Below are 23799 nucleotides of genomic sequence, written 5' to 3' on the forward strand. Positions count from 1 at the left end.
ATTTATATCAAGTTCATATTTATTTGGAAACCTAGTGAGGTTTGCATCACTGTTATATGCACATTGGTAATTTATTAGGATTGCACTATTGGTATATGCACTTTTATTAGTCACTATAGAGGCACATAGCACCTAACAAGTGCACAGGGTCTGTCACCTTTAATTATATAGATAGCACCATTTACCCTAATACTTGCACTATTTTCTGTAAATCAGCCTCGTACTTAAAGTGGGAGAATGACTTGGGAGAATTTTTCCAGACTAAACAATAGCAACTAGCTTTTAGGGCAATATATCAATCCTCAAAGTGTGTTGACCATTGGGAATTATCCCAAAAAATTGCTCTGAGATGGTACCTCACTCCGTACAGACTCTCCAAATTCCTTCCTTCACACTCAGAGCATGCAAAAACATAGCGAGCTTCTGGAAAAGGGTATTTTGTCTCTTCTCAGATATTACGGGCATTTTTACAACACCTTCTCCAGGCATAGCTATCTTGAACTTGGGGATAGATCTCTTCCCACCTACCTGCCGCAAGATTATAACCTATATTCTTCTGGCTGCTAGGTTACTTAGAACGAGACAATGGAAGTCAAATCTATCACCCAATATCGGAAGTCATAGAGTTGGTAAAGCAACATATGTATGAGAGTCTGCTAACTTATAGACAAGGAGGGTGGAACTATTTGACCATTATTGGAATCTGTTTGGTTTGTGAAGCACTAATTATATCCAGCTTTGTCTGTTGATTTTGAAATAGTTGTTTTGTTGGACTGTTGTATTCACAAGTTTTGTATGTACTCTATAACCAAACAAAGCTCAGGAATTATAGGCCTGTATTAGCATTATAAACCTTCAGGAACTTCCTTTTTCTACTACTTTTGTTCAACCTTGTTTGTATCACCCTTTTCATATCAATAAAAACGAATGAAAACAAAAAAACAATAGATTATAGCATATGGGTAATGCAGTGGTTAAAAAAAACCTCAGAAAACTATGATCAAGTCCCATATAAGTCCATATATCAGGGGTGCCCAACCCTTTGAAGAGCGAGGTCCACTTAAGTGACTTGGTAATCGGTCACGGGCTACAATAAGCAGAGTGGGCGGATAACAGGTCCGTGTCTACTCTGCATATGCAAAGCGGACACAGATACAGCCCGCTCTACTCTATGGGGCCTCCAATTTGATTTGCCCAGACGGAAGGGGATAGGCCCCCTTTTGTTTTGTTTTTAGCGGATCTAATTGAAGGTAGTCCATTTACATCTGCCACTCCATAGAGGTGACATGGATGGTCTGATTGGGTTGGACTGATCGTGTGAAAGGGGCCTAAGGGTGCTTTCACACTGATGCTCTGCGGTTTACCCACACCATGGGTGCAAGGCAGCACGCATCTGTGGCTTTCCTGCGGGTTAGCTGCACTTTGCCATAGACTTCTATTGTATCCTGCAGGTGTGGTGCACTTTTTGAAAGCTCACCATACCCGCAGCTAATAACAGAAGTCTATGGCTCAGTGCAGGTAACCCGCAGGTGCACTGCGCTCCACCTGCAGATCACTTGTAAGTAAGCAGCCCAGCAACCACTGCAGAACAGATATGCCCATATATACACTGTGATTTTAGTAATAAACTTTCTTTTAAAAACAGTCTTCCATTCAGTTATTGCCGGCTGTTGCTGCCCCAGGCAGAGTGCATTTGGTATCACTCCGCTTGTGACAGAAGCACTATACAGGCTTATGTGGCTCTGCTCTATAGCCACTTGCTTCCTCTACCGCCAGCTTCATTCACAACACTGATGCTCTAGAATGGCGGTTGGCAATCTTGCCAACCTACCATCCTAGAGCAGGAGGCCGCGGGACACAGCATAGGGCACCCCTGCTATATATAAACTAGAACTACACTACACAGTGGCTGCTGGCTGGAGGGGTTAGAAGCAACTATGCAGAAACAAATCCAAAAGCAGACAAAAGTGGCACCATCTGAGTGTAGTAAGTAGGGATGGGCTGAACTCCCCCCGTTCGGTTCGCACCAGAACAACTCAAACAGGCAAAAAGTTCTAGCGAACATGCAAACCCTTAGCCCTTGTACACACGGTCGGACATTCTGACGAAAAATGTCCGATCGGACCCCGTTGTCGGATATTCCGACCATGTGTGGGCTTCATCTGACTTTTTCCGTTGGAATGTCCGACCAACAAACTTTGAGAGCTGGATATAAAAATTTTCCGACAACATGATCCGATCGGACTTTGCCCGATCGTTTGTAGAGAATTCCGATCGGACAAAGTGCCACGCATTCTCTGATCAAATTCCTAGACCAAAGCTATTGGCTACTAGCCTGAATGTAGTCCCATCGTAACTAAATAACGTCATCACGTTACAAATGTTCGGATTTTCCGACAACTTTCTCTGACTGTGTGCATGCAACACCAGTTTCGATCAAAATCAGATGGATTTTGTTGTCGGAATGTCCGACCGTGTGTACAAGGGCTTAAAGTCTATGTGGCATGAACACAAAAAATCAAAAGTTCTCAACTTAAAGGCTTATATGCAAGTTATTGCCATAAGCATATGAGCACCTGGGTACTGCCCTAGGGGACATATATCAATGCAAAAAAGAGTTTTTAAAATTATTGTTTTTAAAAGAGCAGTGATTTTAATTATGCTAACAGTGAAACAATTAAATATTCCTTTAAATATCATGCCTGGGGAGTCTGCCTGTAAAGTGGCATATCTATGCAATGTATAGAACATGCCACAGCAATAATGAAATTTCTAAAGGAAAACATTTAATTTAAACATGCTTGTGGCTGTAATGTATTGCTGGCTCCTGGCAATATAGATGAAAAAAAAAAAAAAAAAAAAAAAAAAAAAAAAAAGGCACGCCCCCCCCCCCCCCCCTCTTGGGGTCTGGTATGGATTTTAAGGGGAACTCCATGCCAAAATTTAAAAAAAATGTGCCGTGGGGTCCCCCTCAAAATCCATACCAGACCCTTATCCGAGCAAGCTGCCTGGGAAGCCAGGAAAGGTAGGGGCAGAGTGAGAGCCCCCCCCCCCTGAACCATACCAGGCCACTTGCCCTCAACATGGGGAGGGTGCTTTGGGGTGCAATGGCTAGGGGTTTGATGTGCCCAATACCTATTCACATAAGGGGAGACGGCCAGCATGTGGGGGCCCCCCTTGTTAAAGGGGACTTCCACATTCCGATAAGCCCCCCTTGTCAACATCAACATGTTGACAAGGTGCTTTGGGGGGCACCCCAAAGCACCCTCCCCATGTTGAAGGCAAGTAGCCTGGTATGGCACGCTCAGCCCCCCTCTCCTGGCCTGCCAGACTGCTTGCTTGGCTAAGGGCCTGGTATGGATTTTGGGGGGGGGGGGCCATGCCAATTTGTTCTCTTAATTCTGTCATAGGGTTCCCCTTAACCACTTCAATACACTTTATTATATACTCTGCACTGCATTATATACTCTGCACTGCGTTATATACACTACACTGACGCACTATATACTCTGCACTGTGTTATATACACTACACTGACTGCACTCTGCACTGTGTTATATACTGTCAGGGAAGACAGGCTTTCCATGTAAGAGCCCGGCGCGCACGCATGGGTACTAGCACTTTTTAACAAACCAGAATGTTCCTTTATTGCAAACAATTAAGGCACAGTACATCAAGTAGTCCAACATGGACCAAATCCAAAACATAATATGTGTACATTTGGCAGGCATAACATGGATATGCACAACAGAAGGAAAAAAATAAGAAAAGGGAGAGATAAGGAAAAATAAAGGGAAATAAAGACACCAGTCATATGTCGAGCGCCGGCGCGGCTAACCCACGCCACCCGCATACATACATCCATCATTCCACCTCCAATAACTGACCAAAAGCATAAAGAGTATAGAAAGTATAAAAAGTATATGGGGGTCCCACTTCCCCCCCATGACCTCCGCCCGTTAGGCCGTCCATGCCGTCCATACCTTGGAGAATTTTTGGGGGCATATTTTTGGGGGCATATTCATGTAGGTGAGTTTGTATAACGGGAGCACTGCATTGATCGACTTTTCCCACATTCCAATCATAGGGGGGGAGGAGGCGTTCCATCGCAATATGATTTCCCTTTTGGCATAGAATAGGAGGTAAGTCAACAGCAGTTTGGTATGTCTGGGCCTTTGGTCATCATCCTGAATCCCCAATAAGGCCAACTCCGGTGACAGGGGGAGCTCTAGCTGAAGACGACCATTGATAGTGTCAATTACCTGAGCCCAATACTCAGCAATCTCGGGACAGCCCCAGAACATATGCAGATATGTGCCTACAGACTGTTTGCACCTGGGGCAGTCCCGTGACTGCTGGGGATAAACCTTATGGAGCCTCTGGGGGGTGTAATAGACCCTGTGCAGGAATTTAACCTGAATCAACCTTACCCTGGAGGATATAAGAATAGCTGCACTATCTGCCAGACATTCGTCCCAATCCGATCTATCCAATCCGGGTAAATCTGCCTTTCACAAGTCCCACAATTTGTGTACCTTAGCAGAGTCTGTCGGCAGTAGGCTCAGGTACAAGGCAGATAGGGGCCTATCCATTCTCTCCTGCACTAACATCACCTCAATGGGGTCCATCCGTATCCTAATTGGAGACGGGAATTGGGCCCTGACAGCGTGACGCAGCTGGAAGTATCGGAATACCATCCAACCCGGTAAGTGGTGCTTATCCTGGAGAGTCGCGTAGGAGAGCAAAACTCCATCAACAAATATATTCCCCAAGGTCCTGACCCCATACCTGGTCCATATCTGTGGGTCCGGCACCATCTTCAAATGGAGAAGACTAGGATTACCCCAGAGAGGGCAATGGGGGGACCAGTCCTGTGGGTCAACAAGCCCCCGCCTGGCCACCACCCATGCCCTGAGGGTAGTTTTTGTGGGTGCCGGAAGCTCGCCGCCTGCCTGCCGCCCCCTATACACCAGGTTACCCAGCTCACAAAGTGACCCCACGACCTCTGCCTCCAAGCACACAGCAGCATTCCCCCTAGGGAGGGCAAGCCACCACCGAACCGACACCAACACCGCCGCCCAGAAGTACGCTCGATAATCCGGTAGTGCCAACCCCCCACAGCGGATAGGGAGCATCAGGGTGGACCTAGCCAACCGGGGTGTCTCCCCCCTCCAAATAAAGGAGCCCACGCATCTGTCGACCTCTGCAAAAAAGGAATTGGGTATCCAGGTAGGACTGTGGCGAAAGACATACAAAAACTTGGGGAGGAAAATCATCTTCAGCAAATTTATGCGACCCATAAGGTTCAGGGGGAGGGAGGCCCATGCGGCGCACCTAGTTCAAAGCGGAGTCAAAACCGGCTGCAGATTAAGCTCCCCAAAGCTTGCCAACTCCCTCCTAACCTGGTACCGGAACTGGTCAACCCAACGAAGAGGGACGTCTATATTGATGTCCCGGGCCTGCGGGTCAAGCGGAAATATGTTGGATTTTGACCAATTGATACGTATACCCGAAAACCTACCGAAGGTATTAAAAATCTCAAGAGCCGCTGACAGGGAGTCATCCACATCCTGGAGATACAGCAGGGCATCATCCGCGTATAACGAGATCTTTTCCTCTAATGAACCCACCCGCAACCCCCGCACCCTCTCCGAGGCCCTAATCATAACCGCCAGAGGCTCAGGCGCAAGCGCAAATAGGGCCAGGGAGAAGGGGCAGCCCTGCCTTGTGCCCCTCTGTAATGGGAAGGATGCCGAAAGTCTATCATTGGTCCGGACGCGAGCCCGAGGCTCCCGATAGAGTATCCGCAACCACAGGAGAAATTTAGGCCCAAACCCAAATCGACCCCAAGATCTCCCATAGGAAGACCCATTCCACCAAATCAAACGCCTTTTCGGCGTCCAGGGAGGCGATGACCCATTTCCCGCTATGGACATGTTAAGAAAAAGGCGCCGGAGGTTGATGTCGGTGCCCTTCCCGGGCATGAACCCGGTTTGATCTGAGTGGACCACCTCCTCCAAAACCGTAGACAACCTGTTAGCCAGGATTTTTGCCAACACCTTGACATCCACGTTCAAGAGTGATATTGGTCGGTAGGAGGAGCAGTCCTTAGGATCCTTACCCGGTTTGGGGACCAACACCACCACCGCCTCAAACATAGATGCCGCTAAAGCCTCCAAACGGAGGCAATGGGCATACAGGGACACCAATCGCGGGGCCAGTAGATCTGGATAATGTGAATAAAATTCCTTAGGCAGGCCATCCGCCCCGGGGGGTTTCCCTGCCTGTAATTGCGACAGAGCGGCCTGGACCTCCTCCAGAGAAATATCCTTCTCCAGAGCTGAGCATGCCTGAACACCAAGGGTCGGGAGGGGAATGCCCTCCAGGTATCCGGACAGCTCCTGAAAGCTGTAATCCACCCTAGTCGAGTAGAGGTGCTGGTAGTAGTGGGCAAATCTTAGATTAACAGCATCCGGGGCCCGCAGCAGCGTCCCATCCAAATCCCACACCCTGGTGATGTGGTTAACTGCAAACTGTCCCTTGGTCAGCCATGCCATCAGGCGGCCGCTCTTGTCCCCGTACACCAAAAATTTTTTGGGCGGTGGCTAGGAGTGACTTCTGCATCCCCTCCACCCGATACATGGACAACTGGCGCAATGCAAATTGCCATTCCCCATACGCCAGCTGACCAGGACAGGCCACATACCCTGCCTCCTTCTCCTTGGCCACCCATTCTAGTTCATCCAATGAGCGGGAGGCCTGCCTACGAGCAGCCGAAATCCGAGCAATATACCCCCCTCTAGTTCAGGCCTTAAAGGCATCCCACGTAACCAAGGGGGACAAGCCAGCCTCATTCTCCAGCCAAAAGTGACACATCCCTTCCTGTATTGCTTCCTGAACCCCCTCATCCTCCACCCAGTATCTGGACAGCCTCCATAGCCGTTCCCCCGGGTGCCCATATGACAGCCGAAGGAGCAATGGAGTATGATCCGAGATCCCCCTGGACAAGATATCCACCTCCAACACCCGCCGAAGCATGGAGCTAGAAGCGAACACCATATCAATGCGGGACAGGGTACGGAATGTATTGGAGTGGCACATAAATTGCTTGGAATCAGGATTAAACTGGCGCCAGACATCAGTCAGGGCACAGCTATCAGCCCAGGCAGCCAAGCTGGGCATCCACCTAGACACCGCTCCCAGTCTATCCAGATCTGGGGTTAGAGTCAAATTAAAATCCCCCATTATCAGAACATCCTCCACCCGTAGGAAATCACCCACTGCATCAACTAATGACGTAAGGCCACATCCGCCGGGGGGGGGGGGGAGATATAACCCCACTAAAACACAAGGGCTATTGGCCAGCAGGGCATGAAGGATCACGTACCTTCCCGCAGGGTCTGTTTTGACACCCGAAAGCTGAAAGGGCAACTGCTTGTGTACCGAACCACCCCCACCACCCCGCAGTCAACCATGTGGAACATATTAGCTTGCCTTAAAGGAACATAAAAACGAATCAGGGTAAAACAAACTTGAACATTATATACTAGTGCCCACGAAGTGAGCAAACCCCGGTCAGCAACGGCCAACCCCCCCCCCCCCCCCCCACCCCACAGATCCCACCCAAGGTAAGTCTGCATTTTCCCCTAGAAACTGGCCCGGAGGCAACCAATAGTTGGGAGGCGTGCGTGAACCCAAGAGTCAGCAATGTGCATCGCCTGTGCTGCAGCAACAGTCAGAGTCCCACAAACAGTGCTGCCCACATGTCTTTGCAAAGCAGCATACGATCCAAGAGATGCTGCCATAACAGTGTAACCGTTGTGAGAAGTTCACCTGGGCTAAGCCAGGGGCTCAAACTTAAAGTACCTTCTTCCTTGCAGGTCTGGATAGGAGGACTATTCCTGGCACGGAGAAGAGTAGCCATATCCAGAATAAAAGTGCACATATAGTTTGCCTCGAGGAGGGGGGGGGGGCAGCCCCCACCTTGGCGGGCAGAGGAAGCAGTCCCCAGCCTCGCCACTGACACAGTCACAATGTCCACCAATACAGGAGTCCAGGGGCAGAAGTTAGAGGCGAACAGAGTCAGTAGGAGGCCAGTGCGAGTCCCACAATACCCCCCACCCCCGCTCCATGCGTCCAAAACAAAGTACTTAACGGACCATCCACAGAGGTAGCCCCCTCCCATCCAACAAAGCCAGGATCGTACATCCACATCATAATCAAAGAAGGTCCAGCTAATACTCACAGTCCAGCAGCCAAGGGAGCAAGGTAACATTGGTATAGGCGTTCGGTAAATCCTCATCCCCGAGGGGGGATCGTTTCCAGCCACGTGGCCGCCTCCTTGGGGGACATAAAGAATCTAGCAGTCTCCCCATCAATCACACGGAGCTTGGCAGGGAAGAGTACACTGTACTTGATACCTTTCGCCCGCAGAGCCACCTTCACCGCATCAAAAGAGCGCAGGAGCTTCTGCGTCTCCAGGGAAAAATCAGGAAACAGCATCAAGCAGTTATTCTGGTAAGTCAGTTCCCCCGCCGTTCTAGCCGCCCGGAGCAGCTCATCCCGGTCCCTGAAATTCAGAAGGCGTAAGATGAAAGTGCGAGGAGGGGACCCCTGCGGGCCAGGCTTCCGCCAGGCCCACGATGCGCACATTGTTCCGGCGGCACCTATTCTCGGAATCCTTGGCTCTGTGCTCCAGCAGTTTGACTTGGGCCTGCAGGGAGCGGAGTGCGATCGTATTTTACCCCGCCGCATCCTCCATCAGTCCCACTCGATGCTCGGCCTCCGACACCCAGGAGCGGACTTTGTCCAGGTCCTGCCGGAGGAGGCCCACGTCCATCTGCACCTCCTCGATCTTGTTGGTCAGGGCTGCCTGGCAGGACGTAACAGCCGTCTGACATGCAGCTATCGCAGCCATGACTTCGGGAATACCAGGGGCCGATGCAGTGGGTCCCTCCCGCGCATCTGTTTGGGACGCCATGTTGCAGCGTGGCAGCCGGTCTCTAGGCCCAGAGGGAACCGGGCTGGTCTCCGGAGGTATGTCAGGGGGAAATTTAAGTTTCTTATCCCCTTTACCGCGCCCAGGCAGTCTGGAAGGCATTCACCTACACCAACGATCAGAATGTCAGCAATCCACACAGTATTTCAGGCAACAGGATAAAAGAGGCAGCAGAGCTCTCTGGCACACGTCCTCTCACTCCGCTTGGACACGCCGGTACTAGCACTTTAAGACACACACCTGTCACTAATACTGAAGTCAAGCGGGCTATTTAAACAGGGCTCCTACAGAGGTTAAATGCTGTTTGGTCTGCAGCTTCTGTGTTGTATCCTGTTTCCTGTGTGACCTCTGAATCTGATCCAGCTTGTCGTTACCTGTGATTGCCTGGTCCCAACTGATTTGAAGTTCTGATCCCGGCTTCCCTTTGACTCTGATCCTGCCTGCTGATCTTCCGGTACTAATCGGCTTGTGACCTGACCTCTCTTCTGCCTACCGTCTATGCCTGATTATTACCGACCCGGGCTGTCTGACCCTGCATCTCGCTCATCGAGCCTGCTTCAGCTCTCAGCCCTGCAAGCCTGCATCTGGTACTGCTCTGTGGTTCATCCCAGCCTGCCACCAGTCAAGCATCGTGTGAGCTCATCCACTACCTGCCTGCTGATCATCACTACTACATGGATTATTGAAATGTTTACAGGCACCGTGCTCCTGTGGCTGCTGTACCAGTGGTCCGCGAGCTGGAGTTGTACAAGAGGCCTTCCTCTGCACGTCAGGCTCACATCCCAGGTACGTAACAGTACCAAACAGCCACATCTGAGCCTGTAAGAGGACCCTCTCCAGTGGATGAAATATGTCAGCACCTTGCTGCTCTTACACAGGCGGTTAAGTCGCTGGAGGAAGGATACGTGCGTCTGGAAGAGCAGGTACAGTCCCTGTCCACTCCAACAACTACAGCTCTGCATCTGATCCTGCCTCATCCACCACCCAAGCTGGGACTTCAGCCATACAGTAATGATGTTACCCCTTGAGCCCCCTGTACCTAATCCTGAGAGGTTTTCCGGTGATCAGAGTAAATTTAGAGCCTTCGGCAATGCCTGTCAGCTCTACTTTGCTCTCCAGCCACTTACTTTTTCCCTGGAAACCACCAAGGTGAGATTCATTATTTCCCTCCTGCAAGGGGAACCACAGTCTTGGGCCCACCGACTTTTAGAAGAGAACAGCGCACAACTAAACACAATGAAAATGTTCTTTGATGCCATGGCGCTGATTTATGATGACCCCCAATGTACCACCACCGCTGAAGCTGCCCTTCATGCACTCCAGCAAGGCTATAGAGCGGCCGAGGTCTATGTCACTGACTTTAGATACTGGAGTGCAGACACTAGCTGGAATGACACAGCCCTGCGTCATCAATTTTGTCTGGGTCTTTCGGAAAGCCTGAAAGATGAGCTCCTCGGGTCGGGGTGCCAAGCTGTCTGGAAGTCGTAATCACTCTGTCCATTCAGATTGACCACTGGCTACGAGAACGTAGGTCTGAAAGAACCACACAGCACTTCTGTCCAGCCTGGATGTTACCCAAGATCCCTGATCCTCCTAACCCGGCTCCTGGAAACTCTGCTTTCCCCACTCCAGAGGCGCCTGAACCCATGCAATTGGGCCTGATTCGTTCTTCATTGACTCTGGAAGAATGGCAACGAGTAAATAACCTTTGCCTGTACTGTGGAGAAGCTGGTCACTTTGTACATACCTATCCTGCCAAACTGCGTAAGTGTCTTTCCCTTTCTTCACTCAACCAGTCACCCCTGCCCGCCTTATCTGCCAGCTCAGCTCATATCGCTCTGCCTGTTTCCTACCAGCTGTCGGGAAGAACCGTATCAGTGACCGCTATTATTGATTCTGGAGCATATAGCTGTTTCATCGACCAGTCCTTCGCAGCTCAGCAACACATTCCTCTACAAACCAGAGGACAGGGAGTCACGGTATTTCTGGCCAATGGGCCTCGCATTAAATCTGGACTGGTAACCAAGGAGACCCCACCGATGCTGACCATCTCCTCCACCAACCATCGAGAGCTGCTGCGTTTAGAAGCAATCTCCTCGCCCTTGGGAATTACTCAGACCTCTGCCTATACCTGACAGACAGTGGCAGATGATTGCTATGGATTTTATAGTTGAACTTCCACCATCTGAAGAATGTACTGCTATCTTTGTGGTAGTAGATCGCTTATCAAAGATGGCTCATTTCATTCCTCTAAAGGGTACACCATTGGCTTCAGAAACTGCTCAGGTGTTTATAACATAAATTGTAAGACTCCATGGAGTCCCTGCAAATATTGTGCCTGATCGCGGTGTCCAGTTCAAATCCAGATTCTGGAGGGCCTTGTGCAAGATCCTACAGATTGAACTATCATTTTCTTCTGCTTACCACCCACAAACTAATGGGCAGACGGAGAGGACTAATCAAACCCTAGAACAATACGTCCGTTGTTTTACTTCTTTTGTCCAGGACGATTGGGTATCATTACCCCTGGCGGAATGTGCCTATAATAATGCCAACCATTCTGCCACCAAGCAATCTCTGTTCTTTGCTAATTATGGATTCCATCCCACCTTCTTACCCAATCTTGTCGCAGAATCTTCCGTTCCAGCTGTCCAGGATACTCTGGACTTTTTCTCTTGCAATAATATGTTGTTACAGGAAACCATTGCGAAAGCGCAGGAAGACAGCAAAAAATCATTTGACAAGAAAAGAAGGGGGGAACTGACCTTGCAACCAGGAGATCAATTATGGCTTTCAACAACGAATTTGAAGATGCTATGTCCTTCAAGGAAGCTGGCACCAAGGTTCGTAGGACCATTTCCGGTAAGGAGCAAAATTAATGAAGTTTTTTTTTTTAATTAACCTTCCCTTAGTCTTAAAATTCAACCAGTGTTTCATGTATCCTTGCTGAAGCCTGTTGTGTCAGATCCATTTCCGGATCATAGACCAGGTCCTCCCGCACCTATTATTATTGATGGGGATGAAGAATTTGAGGTTGAAGCTGTTTTAGACTGGAGGAAAAGAAGGGGTCAGACACAATATTTAATCAAGTGGAAGGGTTATGGTCCAGAGGAGAATTCCTGGGAACCTGCACGAAATGTACATGCCACAGACTTGATCCGTGCCTTGTCCGCAAAACAAGAACCAGTTGGGCATCCGGAGGTTGCCCGTAGGGCGGGGGCAATGTCAGGGAAGACAAGCTTTCCATGTAAGATCAAGGCGTGCTCGTATGGGTACTAGCACTTTAAGACACACACCTGTCACTTATACTGAAGTCAGGCGGGCTATTTAAACAGGGCTCCTACAGAGGTTCATTGCTGTTTGGTCTGCAGCTTCTGTGTTGTATCCTGTTTCCTGTGTGACCTCTGAATCTGATCCAGCTTGTCGTTACCTGTGATTGCCTGCTGCCTGTTCTGATCCCAGCTTCCCTTTGACTCTGATCCTACCTGCTGATTCTGTCTGCTGATCTTCCGGTACTACTCGGCTTGTGACCTGACCTCTCTTCTGCCTACCGTCTATGCCTGATTATTACCGACCCGGCCTGTCTGACCCTGCATCTCGCTCATCCAGCCTGCTTCAGCTCCCAGCCCTGCAAGCCTGCATCTGGTACTGCTCTGTGGTTCATCCCAGCCTGCTACCAGTCAAACATTGTGTAAGCTCATCCACTACCTGCCTGCTGATCACCGCTACTACAGGGACTATTGGCCTGTTTACAGGCACTCATACCCCACCATGCTCCTGTGGCTGCTGTATCACTACCAGTTGTCCGCGAGCCAGAGTTGTATGAGAGGCCTTCCTCTGCACGTCAGGCTCACATCCCAGGTACATAACATATACACTACACTGACTGCACTATATACTCTGCACTGTGTTACACTACACTGCATTATATATTCTACACTGACTGCACTGTACTATATATTCTACACTGACAGCACGCTCAATTCCCTAACTAACCTGACTAATCTCCATTTATACACAATATACATGGCCGCCGTGTAAGAAGACTTATATAGTGTGAACTTAGCCTCTGAGCCATGATTGGTCAAAGGCACCCTGTTTATGGCCAATCAAGGCTCTCACAGAACATTGCTCTTTGATTGGTCAAAGCATACAGGTCGGCATGATGTTAACCATTTGACTGCACAGTTAATGTCTAGCGAAGATGTGGTAAATAGGGGCTGACTGTATGTGTGATCGCCTTGACCCTCTGTTAAATTCACTCCATTTAGTTACCTCTTGGACAGGCATGAACTGAGATTTCCACAAACGTGCGACCATTCACACTCTGCCATGCACAGTTCAGCTACTGAATGATGATCAATGCTTGCCAAACGCAGGGATCTGTTTGGCTTCATTCTCTATCCATATATTCACCTGATTCATCCATATATGTAGTGGGAAGGTGGATTTAAAATTTGGTAAGAGATCCATCTATTAGAAATATATTCAGGTGGCCAATCGGGAGCCTTCAATGCACTGCAATTTTGCAGTGCATTATGGGTTGCATCGCGGCGGGCAAACTCCCCGCAAGTGCCCCATATATTCGTGAACACCGTGTTCAACTCAAACATTGGGCCCATCTCTAGTAGTATTAAAAAGTGCTTTAATTCATAAAAATGCCAACTCGCATAGATGTAACTTGTACAATGCGTGTCAAACTGTAGATCTTGCTGTATATGTGTGCCTTTGGCGGTCATGCTACACTGTACCCAATGAATTTTTATCATTTTTTTCCCCACAAATAGAGCTTTCTTTTTGTGGTATTTGATCACCTCTGCGGTTTTTATTTTTTGCTAAACAAATAAGAAAATACCCAAAATTTTGAAAAAAAAATTGTTTTTTTTGTTTCAGTTTCAAAACTTTGTAAATAAGTAAGTTTTCTCCTACACTGATGGGCACTGATGGGGTTACACTGATGGGCAATGATAAGGCGGCACCAATGAAGTGGCACTGATGAGGTGGCATTGATGGACACTGATATGTGGCACTGATAGGCGGCACTGATGGGTGGCACTGATGGGCGACACGGATGGGCACTGATAGGTGGCACAAATTGGCACTGATAGCTGGCACAGATTGGCATGGATGGGCGGCATGGATAGGCGGCACAGGTGGGCATGGGTAGGTGGCATAGATGGGCATGTATAGGCACTGATAGGTGGCACGGATGGGCACTGATAGGCGGCACAGATGGGAACTGATAGGCGGCACAGATAGGAACTGATAGGTGGCATTGTATTATAATATACTGTACTAATGGATGCCAGTGCCAAACAATAATGCATGTCAATCAGTGATGCCCATTGTGGGCACTGATTGGCATCCATTATGGGCACTGATTGGCATCCATTGTGGCACTGACTGGAATCCATGTTGGTCTAGGGTGGCATACCTTGTCCTGGGCATCCCTGGTGGTCTGGCAGCGTCCCTGGTGGTCCAGTGTGGGCATCCTCGGGGGGGGGGGGGAGCTGCGCTGATATTCGGCTCTCCTCTACTCGCGTCTGACAGATGCGAGTGAGGAAAAGCCGATCACCGGCTCTTCCTATTTACACTGTGATCAGCCGTGATTGGATACGGCTGATCACGTGGTAAATAGTCTCCGTCGGAGACTCTTTACCAAGATCGTAGTTGCAGGGTGTCAGTCTGGCACCTCACAACAAAGATCATGACGTCCGGTCAGGATTTTGAAACCACTTTGCCACTGTCATTTTGTTATAGGGCGGGCGGCAAGTGGTTAAAGATGAAAATTACTGTCTTGCCACGACTATCGTAAACCCATATCAGGGAATACACGCCACGCCAGTAGTGTGCATCTACCAGCACTTATTTGGAGCATTCCATGTGCACAGTACATTAGATGACAATGTAACTGTACATATACCTTGAGGATTTTAAACTGTACAGTTACGCAAATAGCTCCTAAAGCATGGATATTGTAAATAATTAATACGCAGGGCCTATAACAAGGTTTTACAACAATCACAATCGACACTTCTATATCAGAATTATAAATCCAATACCAAGAACGTGATGGTCAAATTTATTACTAGATATTCAGGACATGTAGTATTGCGTTCACTGCTTAGCTAACATTTTCTTTCTGAAGATAACATTTTATCCAAATATGTAAATGACAGTCCGCTGTTCCATCCATCAAGATGAACCCTAAGGTATTTATCAGTGTAGACAATGTTCTCGATGCCCCTGAGTCCTAATGGGTACTAAAATACTTTTACCTAAGGGGGGACACTACACCCCCAAATGTAATGTTAACTGTGGTACTCAGCGTGTCATCTATTTAATTCAATGTATATGTGGGGCCTACTACATAGGTAAGACAATATGCCTACTTAAATATCGAATAAATGTTTATACATATAACTCAAATAACGCTAAAATGGTTATACCAGTAACTAGACATCTCGATCTATAGCATAGACTTGATGTATCTTTGGTCAATTTTATCGTATTAGAAAGAGTGCAGGAAGATCCAAGAGGAGGCAATTGGGACAAAGGGATACTACAAAAAGAAATATTGTGAATGGAAAGACTTAATTCTATTGTCTATCATGGTCCAAATGAGGTACTCGTACAAACCCTTTCTATAGCATCAGTAAGCAATGGGTTGTCTTCTTGGCTACAAGTAAAGTGAATAAAATGAATATGGTATTGATCTATCCTTTTTTTAGAACCTAGATGGCCCTGTATGGTTAATTATGGCATGGAGCAATTATTACCCACCATTTCATTATGATTTGGACATGTATTGTACTTCTCAGTTGGACTACAATATTTAATACTTTTTCCAAGTAAGGCTCTTTCCAATCACATTTCATAAGTGCTTATCTTTATGATAATGTACTCTTTTGCTCATTAGTCTTGCTTTGCCTCCTTGCATCAGATTTTTCAGTAATTATAACATAGTTACATAGTTAGTAAGGTTGAATAAACACACCAGTCCATCAAGTTCACCTGGGTGACTGACCCTGTACATTGCACACTCACATCGGTCCCTACCCTCAAGGAGCCCACAATCCAAGGTCCCCATTCATATACGTGGGCCAATTTTGGACAGAAGCCAATTAACCTACCTGCATGTCTTTGGAGTATGGGAGCAAACCGGAGTACCCGGAGGAAACCCACGCAGGGACAGGGAGAACATGCAAACTCCAGGCAGGTAGTGTCGTGGTTGGGACTCGAACCAGCGACACTTTTTACTGCTAGGCGAGAGTGCTAACCACTACACCACTGTGCCACCCTGAAATGATATGACATGATATATTCACAGATTCGATATATTTTGTATATTAAATAAATATATTCTTTGTATCTATATGTAGTGCTTCTAGGTGACTTAGCACCCAAAGAAGCGGCTCCCCGCAAAACATGTCGAGCTGAGCTATTAACTGAAGGATATGCTAGTTAAAGCCGGAAGTCTTAGAACTGGAATTAAGTGATATCTTGCTGTACCGAGGGTGGTTTTTAGACTTTTTCACTGAGTTAAGTGTTTTACCACTTGCTGCCTGCCGTATAGCAAAAAGACGGCGGCAAAGTGGTTTAGTTATCCTGATTGGACTTCATATAATGAGATCAGGGGGGCACAGAGATCAGAGGTACTGTGTGTCTGTCTGACACACCGCAACTTCGAACGTGGTATGAAGCCTCTGACAATTACTGTGTCTAATTACTGTGTTCCAAGATGTTGTCCTGCATGGTAGGGAAATCCAGAAGATCCTTATTGTTGAGGTCTCTACAAACCCTGTGTATTTTTGTTGGTGGGATAGTAAATTGTGTTCTTACAGTTCACCTGCTCTGTGTTCATATATCTAGATGTTCAATAATAGCAGAGCAGGGTGACAATTTGCCCTGTTCTAGTTGTTGGTCCCAGGTGCACCTATAAAGAGTGAGCACATTTCTTTCAGCTTTTCTACCCCTAATTTCACTGCGCTTGAGTAACTATAAACTTATACAATACTATGACTATCTAAGCCACAGGTGGAAAACACAAGGCCCGTGGACTGAATCTGGACCACCGGTATTTGTAATGTGGCCCACGCAGGTGCCATGGCCAGCCACCACCTCCTGTTCACATCATCAGCTTTCCGCAGTCATGGTCTCCTTAGCAACAGGCTTCCTGCTCTCTCCTCAAGTCTCCCCAGTGGCGCTGGCTGTTTGTGTAGCTGGGTGCCTGCATAGTAGGTCCTGCATAATCTGCAAGCAGTTGAGGTACCTGACAGCTCCGGTGGCTGTGTTCTCCATCCAGCAGGCTTCATCTCAAGAGCGGGTATTTTGAGGACTTGCTGAACCCAATAATGGCCATAAAGAGAGGCAGTGCTTTAAAAGCACTTACAACATACCTCTTACAAGTGCGTGCAATTGCTTTTGATGATTTTTTTTTTATGGTGAAATAAAACATATTATACTAGGGCAGAACTAAACTCACTGGTTCTGCAACTGATCTGCCTACATTGGAAGGCGCTAATCAGAGCCCAATACACAGGGAGGGAGCTGCCTACATAGGGAGGTACTAGAGCTGGGCCAGGTAGGAGAGAGTAGAGATGTGAGGTTTGCTTTGGGAAAGGGGGAGGGGGGGTTTGAGGGCTGTGGAGGCAAATGTGTGCAAATGTGGGGGATTGGGGCAGAGTGGTGGGTGCCGATGTCGGAAACTCTGGATGAGGGATGGAAATTAGATGTTGCTCAACCCGGCACTGTCCCTAGCGCACTCCTGAACCCGGCACGCTGTACCTAGAGCACTCCTGAGCCCTGCACTCTGTGCATAATGCAACTCCTGAACACTGCACTCTGTGCGTAATGCAACTCCTGAACACTGCACTCTGTGCGTAACGCAACTCCTGAACACTGCACTCTGTGCGTAACGCAACTCCTGAACACTGCACTCTGTGCGTAACGCAACTCCTGAACACTGCACTCTGTGCGTAACGCAACTCCTGAACACTGCACTCTGTGCGTAACGCAACTCCTGAACACTGCACTCTGTGCGTAACGCAACTCCTGAACACTGCACTCTGTGCGTAACGCAACTCCTGAACACTGCACTCTGTGCGTAACGCAACTCCTGAACACTGCACTCTGTGCGTAACGCAACTCCTGAACACTGCACTCTATGCGTAACGCAACTCCTGAACACTGCACTCTATGCGTAATGCAACTCCCGAACCCTGCACTCCGTATGTAATGCACTCCTGAATCCTGCACTTTGTACGTAGCGTACTCCTGAACATAGCACTCTGTACATAACACACTCCTGAACTCTGCATGTACCTACTTGACTTCTGATGGTGGTGGGGAGGGGAGCTCTTGACATGTGATGTCAAGGGGGGTGGGGTGCTCTGAACATCCACTTATAATCATGAGAACATTGCATGCCAGTTGAGAAGGGAGTTCGCACACCACTGGTATCATCCACAAGAAACTTTATTGAAGACTGCTAAGACAGAACACCATGACAGAACCATTTTCTGTCTGAGTAGTCTCCAATAAAGTTATTTGTGGATGATGCCAGCGGTGTGCAACCTTCCTTTTTAGACTTGTATCATCTGCTACAGGAGTATGAGTGGGTTCCATGATGTTCTGCACTGGCACTTCACAGCACTGCAATGGTTACATACCATGGCAGGTGGAGCAGTAAACTTAAGATATGCCTCTGTAAAGTGACATGGAATTGGTCAGTATAAGGACCATAAACTGCAATCAAATAACCTCAAAATGTCCAAGAAAGGAAAGTTCATGCAGAGGGAAGGGAATTTAACCACTTCAATACCAGGCACTTTCGCCCGTTCCTGGCCAGGACAATTTTCAGCTTTCAGCGCTGTCACACTTTGAATGACAATTGCGCAGCCATGTAACACTATACACAAACAAAATTTTTATAATTTTCTTACCACAGAAAGAGATTTCTTTTGGTGGTATTTGTTTATCAAAAAATAAAAACTGCAGAGGTGATTAAACTAAAAAAGCCAACATTTAAAAAAAATAAAGGTTTCTTAGTTTTTGTTATAAAATGTTGTTTTCCCCCTCACTGACATGCACTAATGAGGTGACAGTGATGGGAACTGATGAGGCGGCGATGATGGGCACTGATGAGTTGGTACTGATGGGCATGGATGAGGAGGCACTGATATGTAGAATTGATGGACACTGATATGCAACACTGATGAGCAGCACTGATGATGAGGTACTGATGTGTTACTGACAGGTGTTACTGCTGGGCACTGGTTGGCACTGTGGTGGGCACTCTAAGGCTTTTTTATTGGGGGAATGCTTGGCACCGATTGGTAGTGTTTTTTGCACATCTGAGGGGGCTGTGCTGATAATCAATGTGCTGATTATCAGCACAGAACCCCCCCCGACAGAGAGCCACCGATTGGCTATCCCTGTCAGTGCGAACCGAGTAATGCCGTTTACCCGCACTTTCTGGTTCATGCTGTGATTGGTCACAGCTTATCACGATCGGAGAAGCGGGGTGTCTGGTCTGACTGACACGCCGCACTTGCGATTGTCGCGCTGCGCACCCCCATAGGCACACGCTGGCATCTTAGCCTGCTGGACATCATATGGCGCCCAGTAAGGATAATAGAACCACTTCCCATTCTGCTATAGGCCGGGCGGGAAGTGGTTAATGAGCGATGGGAAAGTGAATATGTGCTTGGAGACAAGCCGGTATGTTTTATTTGCTACAAGGCAGTGATGAAGGAATACAATATACATCAGCAATTTGAGACCAAACACGGAGCCAAAAATGCTAATCTTAGCAACAATAATAACAAAAGGTTAAAGAATTAAATGGCAGCCTGCATTCTCAAATGAATATTTTCGCAAAAATTACAGCAAAAAATGCTGCTGCATTGAAAGCCAACTTTCTTGTGGCTGAAGAAATTGCCAAGATTCAAAGTGCTTTTCAGAACATGCAATTGTAAAGCAGTGTATGCTGAAGGTATGTGAACAGGTGTGCCCTGAGCAGAGACAATATCAGCTTGTCAAGAAACACTATCACAGATTCAGGGACCTAACAGGTAATCTAACAAAGCTGGCTGAAGAAGCACAGTTATCTGACGTCATCAATAGCTGTTGATGAAAGCACTGACAATAGTTATACAGCTCATCTAGCCATTTTTGTAAGCGGTGTTAAAGAAGAATTGTCTGTCAGTGAGGAGCTCTTGGATGTGGTCGCCATGCACGGGACAACTGGGAGTGACAGCTTTAATGCGGTGGAGGAATCCATAAACAAAATGAAATTACCCTGTTAAAAGTTAGTGGGGCTTACCAATGATGGTGCACCTATAATGTGTGGAGAAAGAACTGGCTTTGTTGGGCCATTGAAAAAACAGTAACTGCCACACACTGCTGATAACATACCATTGTCCATCAAGGTTTTTAAGTATAAAGTCTGACCATACTGTGTGTTCATAAAATTCCTACATACAAAGTTTTCTTCTAAACAGTTAAAAGTCTCTCTGATCTTGCATCCCCTTTACTTGTAGTACATGTGTGATTTACAACTGAAAAATTATCAACAGGGCAAGTTTTGCTTACCATATACTGAGGCAGGCTAGGGAGAAGTCCCTGATATAAGATCTCTACAGGCATTTGTTCAACATCTTCTTCACCCTAATGTTAAATAGAAAATCGAAGTGAAAAAAAGTTTTTCCACAGCACATCAAAGCCCATTTTTGAAATTAAGGAACATAATTTGTTTATATTTTAAATAAATAAATGTCTATATTGCAAATTACCAGTCTGCAGGTGTGGTGGAAGCATTTATTTTATTTTTCGGGCTTGCTTTCCTTTATTTTCCCCTTATGGTCCTACTAGCAACACACCTCCGGTAACAACACGCACTCATCGTACTGTATCCATGGAGGATCAGCACTGTCACCTAAGAACAAGTGTTTAGAACTAGGGAATATGTCCTCCTTTCCTCTTAATAACATAGGGGGATGTGTTATTCAATCAACAAAGAGAATTGTCAACAATGTTAACTGATGAAAAAATGCATGGTGCACGGTCTCTTTATATCATTACTGAGAGATGTTGTCATTTTTAGTAAACTCTAAAGCAACAGAGGGATGATTCTGAATGGCCTTTTTTGCACTCCATTGTTTTGTCCTAAGAGCAATTTATTTGTTAATTATTGCACTTAACACTTTAATGTGAATGAATTATTATATGTACTTATTTTCTTTTATATTTGTTGAATAGAGTTAAGCACATCCTTATTTTAGGATGACAATTTTAAGAGACATTGGACCATTTTTTGTCTGTTTACATATCTTGTATTCAGGTATAGAGGAAGTCAGAGTCTAAAGCCTCGTACACACAGTATGATTGTTGGCCAACTGAGCATCTCATTTTTGTTCTAAGGCCATGTGCAAGGATCGTCTTGCATACTAACGGTACACAGTTGTGCCACAAACCCGAAAGCAGTGACGTACTACCAGGAATTTGAGCTCTTGAGAGCCACCCTTTGGGCCCCTTCTACTAATTTCATGTTGGGAGAGTATTGATTCTGAGCATGCGTGTTTATACTTTTGACTTGTGTGACGGATTTGTGTACTGACCATACGAAAATCTGACGTCAAACCGTTGTCCGACAAAAATTTACTAGCCTGCCATCCAACATTTGTTGGCCGACAGTTAGACAACAATTGCCAAAAGAAGCAAACTAATGGTAAAATTTTAGGACAACAGTCTGTCAGACAATCCCCTGCCAACAAGAGGCTTTAGAATAGGACACTGAACGTGGATAGTTTGGGGTGTTTGAAGAACAATGCTAACTGAAAACAACCAGTAGATGCAAAGAGCACAACAAAAACTATTATCTTACACAATTTTTTCATGTTTTCACATGTTTTGACATAACAAAACAAATTCAATAATTAGTAGATCAAAAGCAGAGCAAACCATTAAAATTCATTGTTAGGGTTTACAAATACTTTAAGCACCTCAATACCACGTAATTGTAAAAATTGAGGGAGAGGTCCACCTCTCCAGGCAGTCAGTGGCTCTGTACCTTGTGATTGCTGTGCACCAATCACAGCCATTACAAGTGTAATCACTGCTAGTGTTTACAAACATTAAGATGGCTTACAATGGAGGAAGGAGAGAGCTAAATGTTTGTAAACCTAGCAGGACGGAAGACTGCAGCAAATCAAACATAAAGGTGGGGGAATTTAAAGTGCCACTGATCAACAATGATTGTGCAATTGTTTTTTTTTGTTTTTTTAAAGCGATTTATATATTTTTGTTTTTTCCCTTTATATAGTAAAAAATAAAAACAAATAAAAACACAGTCATTATAGACCACCAAAAAGTGGTCTCTCCAGAAAATGATATACAATTTATTGATTGGCCTGGTAATAAAGGGGTATATACAGGCAGGTACTCAAGTGGTTAAACTATACCAAATGTTCTCCTTCCTAAAATCTTACATACCCCTGATAGTGGACACTTCAAGAATTCCTCCTCTTGGCGAACTTGAACCTCTGCAATTGATGTATATTTGTGCTGTTGAAGAGGGAATATATCAGTTATAACTCAATTTCTAGAAAAAAATCCATACAATAAAACAAAAGTTTATTAAATGCTGCAACAGCTGCTGAAAGAAATAGTCTATCAGCAGTGTTATCAGTGGTGAATTTCATTGCAAAATAATAGGCGATGCCTGAATGCACCATTTACATAAATAGAGACTCTTAGTACATTTTTTAGATCTACATGTAAAGGAGAATCATCAATATTGCCTAATGCTTTAAAAAAAAAAACTTGCTTCCTTTTTGTAGTTTTGTAATTTGTGTGCATATTACATACACACCCTCTGAGTCTTGCTTTTGCAGCATACACAATGGCCATGCCATATTCAGAATGCATGTCTAGAAGTCGTCTTACTCACTACAAACAATATATGATCAGTATGTCATCAGAACAGCTGTTAAGCAAGTAGACTGTATGCTTACAGTGATATACAAAGCTATTTTTAAGCGCCAGAAACAAAATGGCTACAAAACGTCTGCAACAGACCCACAGGAAGAAAACAAGAAGGCCAACAGAGATTAGGCCAGTGGCTCTAAGGTGCAATGGAAACATGGTGAAAGTCATAGTCATCTACCTTACACCAGACCCTTAGGCTGGACTCACACCTATGCATTTTTTGTGCTTTTTGCATTTTGCAGATTTGCACAACAGAACGTGTTCCATAGGAAACCATGGTAGATGGACTGTCGTACAAATCTGCAAAATGCAAAAAGCACTAAAAATGCATAGGTGGGAATCCAGCCTTAGAGGGATTATGGTGAAATGCCATGCCATCTAGTAGGGAATGAAGGACATTTCAAGGGAAGCCAAGAAACATTACGGAAGTAAACAAGAAAAATGGCCTCCAGGCTATTCTGTCCCCAGGTGGAAGAGAAGTCTAATGAAGGTATGAAAATGTTATGTAATCTTATGAGGGTTCTCCCCAGAGGAATTTCTCCATAGGCAAGGATAGCTCGGGATAAACACGCAATGCTGTAGGAGTTTCAGCAGGTGACATGGATAAGTCATGTGTAGATAAAGGTTGCACAGGGAGAGCAGGTGCTGGGAGAAGGCAAAGAATTCTAAGGAGACAGAAATATGGCCAGGGCAAGATAAACAGAGTATGAAAGACAAACAAGGAACTCTGGATTAGATCTTTTTATTAGCCTTTATGGGGGCTGTCTTCCTAAAGTAGAAAAATTATGTTATGCCCAATGGGACTGCAAGGC

The 23799-nt window shown here is 46.3% G+C and overlaps 1 protein-coding gene across 4 annotated transcripts in view; it reads right to left on the minus strand.

The window, feature by feature from the left end:
• Positions 1 to 23799, minus strand: part of STRIP1 (striatin interacting protein 1) — a 722689-nt gene that overhangs the window by 139189 nt on the left and 559701 nt on the right. For all 4 annotated transcript variants that reach the window (XM_077467363.1, XM_077467360.1, XM_077467361.1 and 1 more), the window contains 2 exons: positions 22493 to 22564; positions 20594 to 20668 (listed from right to left, as the gene is read on the minus strand). In XM_077467363.1, the coding sequence (XP_077323489.1) occupies positions 20594 to 20668; positions 22493 to 22564 (147 nt within the window). The remainder of the gene's footprint in view (positions 1 to 20593; positions 20669 to 22492; positions 22565 to 23799) is intronic.

Source organism: Lithobates pipiens, unplaced genomic scaffold, assembly GCF_037356315.1.
Source record: "Lithobates pipiens isolate NorthernLeopardFrog02 unplaced genomic scaffold, aLitPip1_a1.2 Scaffold_52, whole genome shotgun sequence".
In the NCBI taxonomy this organism is placed as follows: Eukaryota; Metazoa; Chordata; class Amphibia; order Anura; family Ranidae; genus Lithobates; species Lithobates pipiens.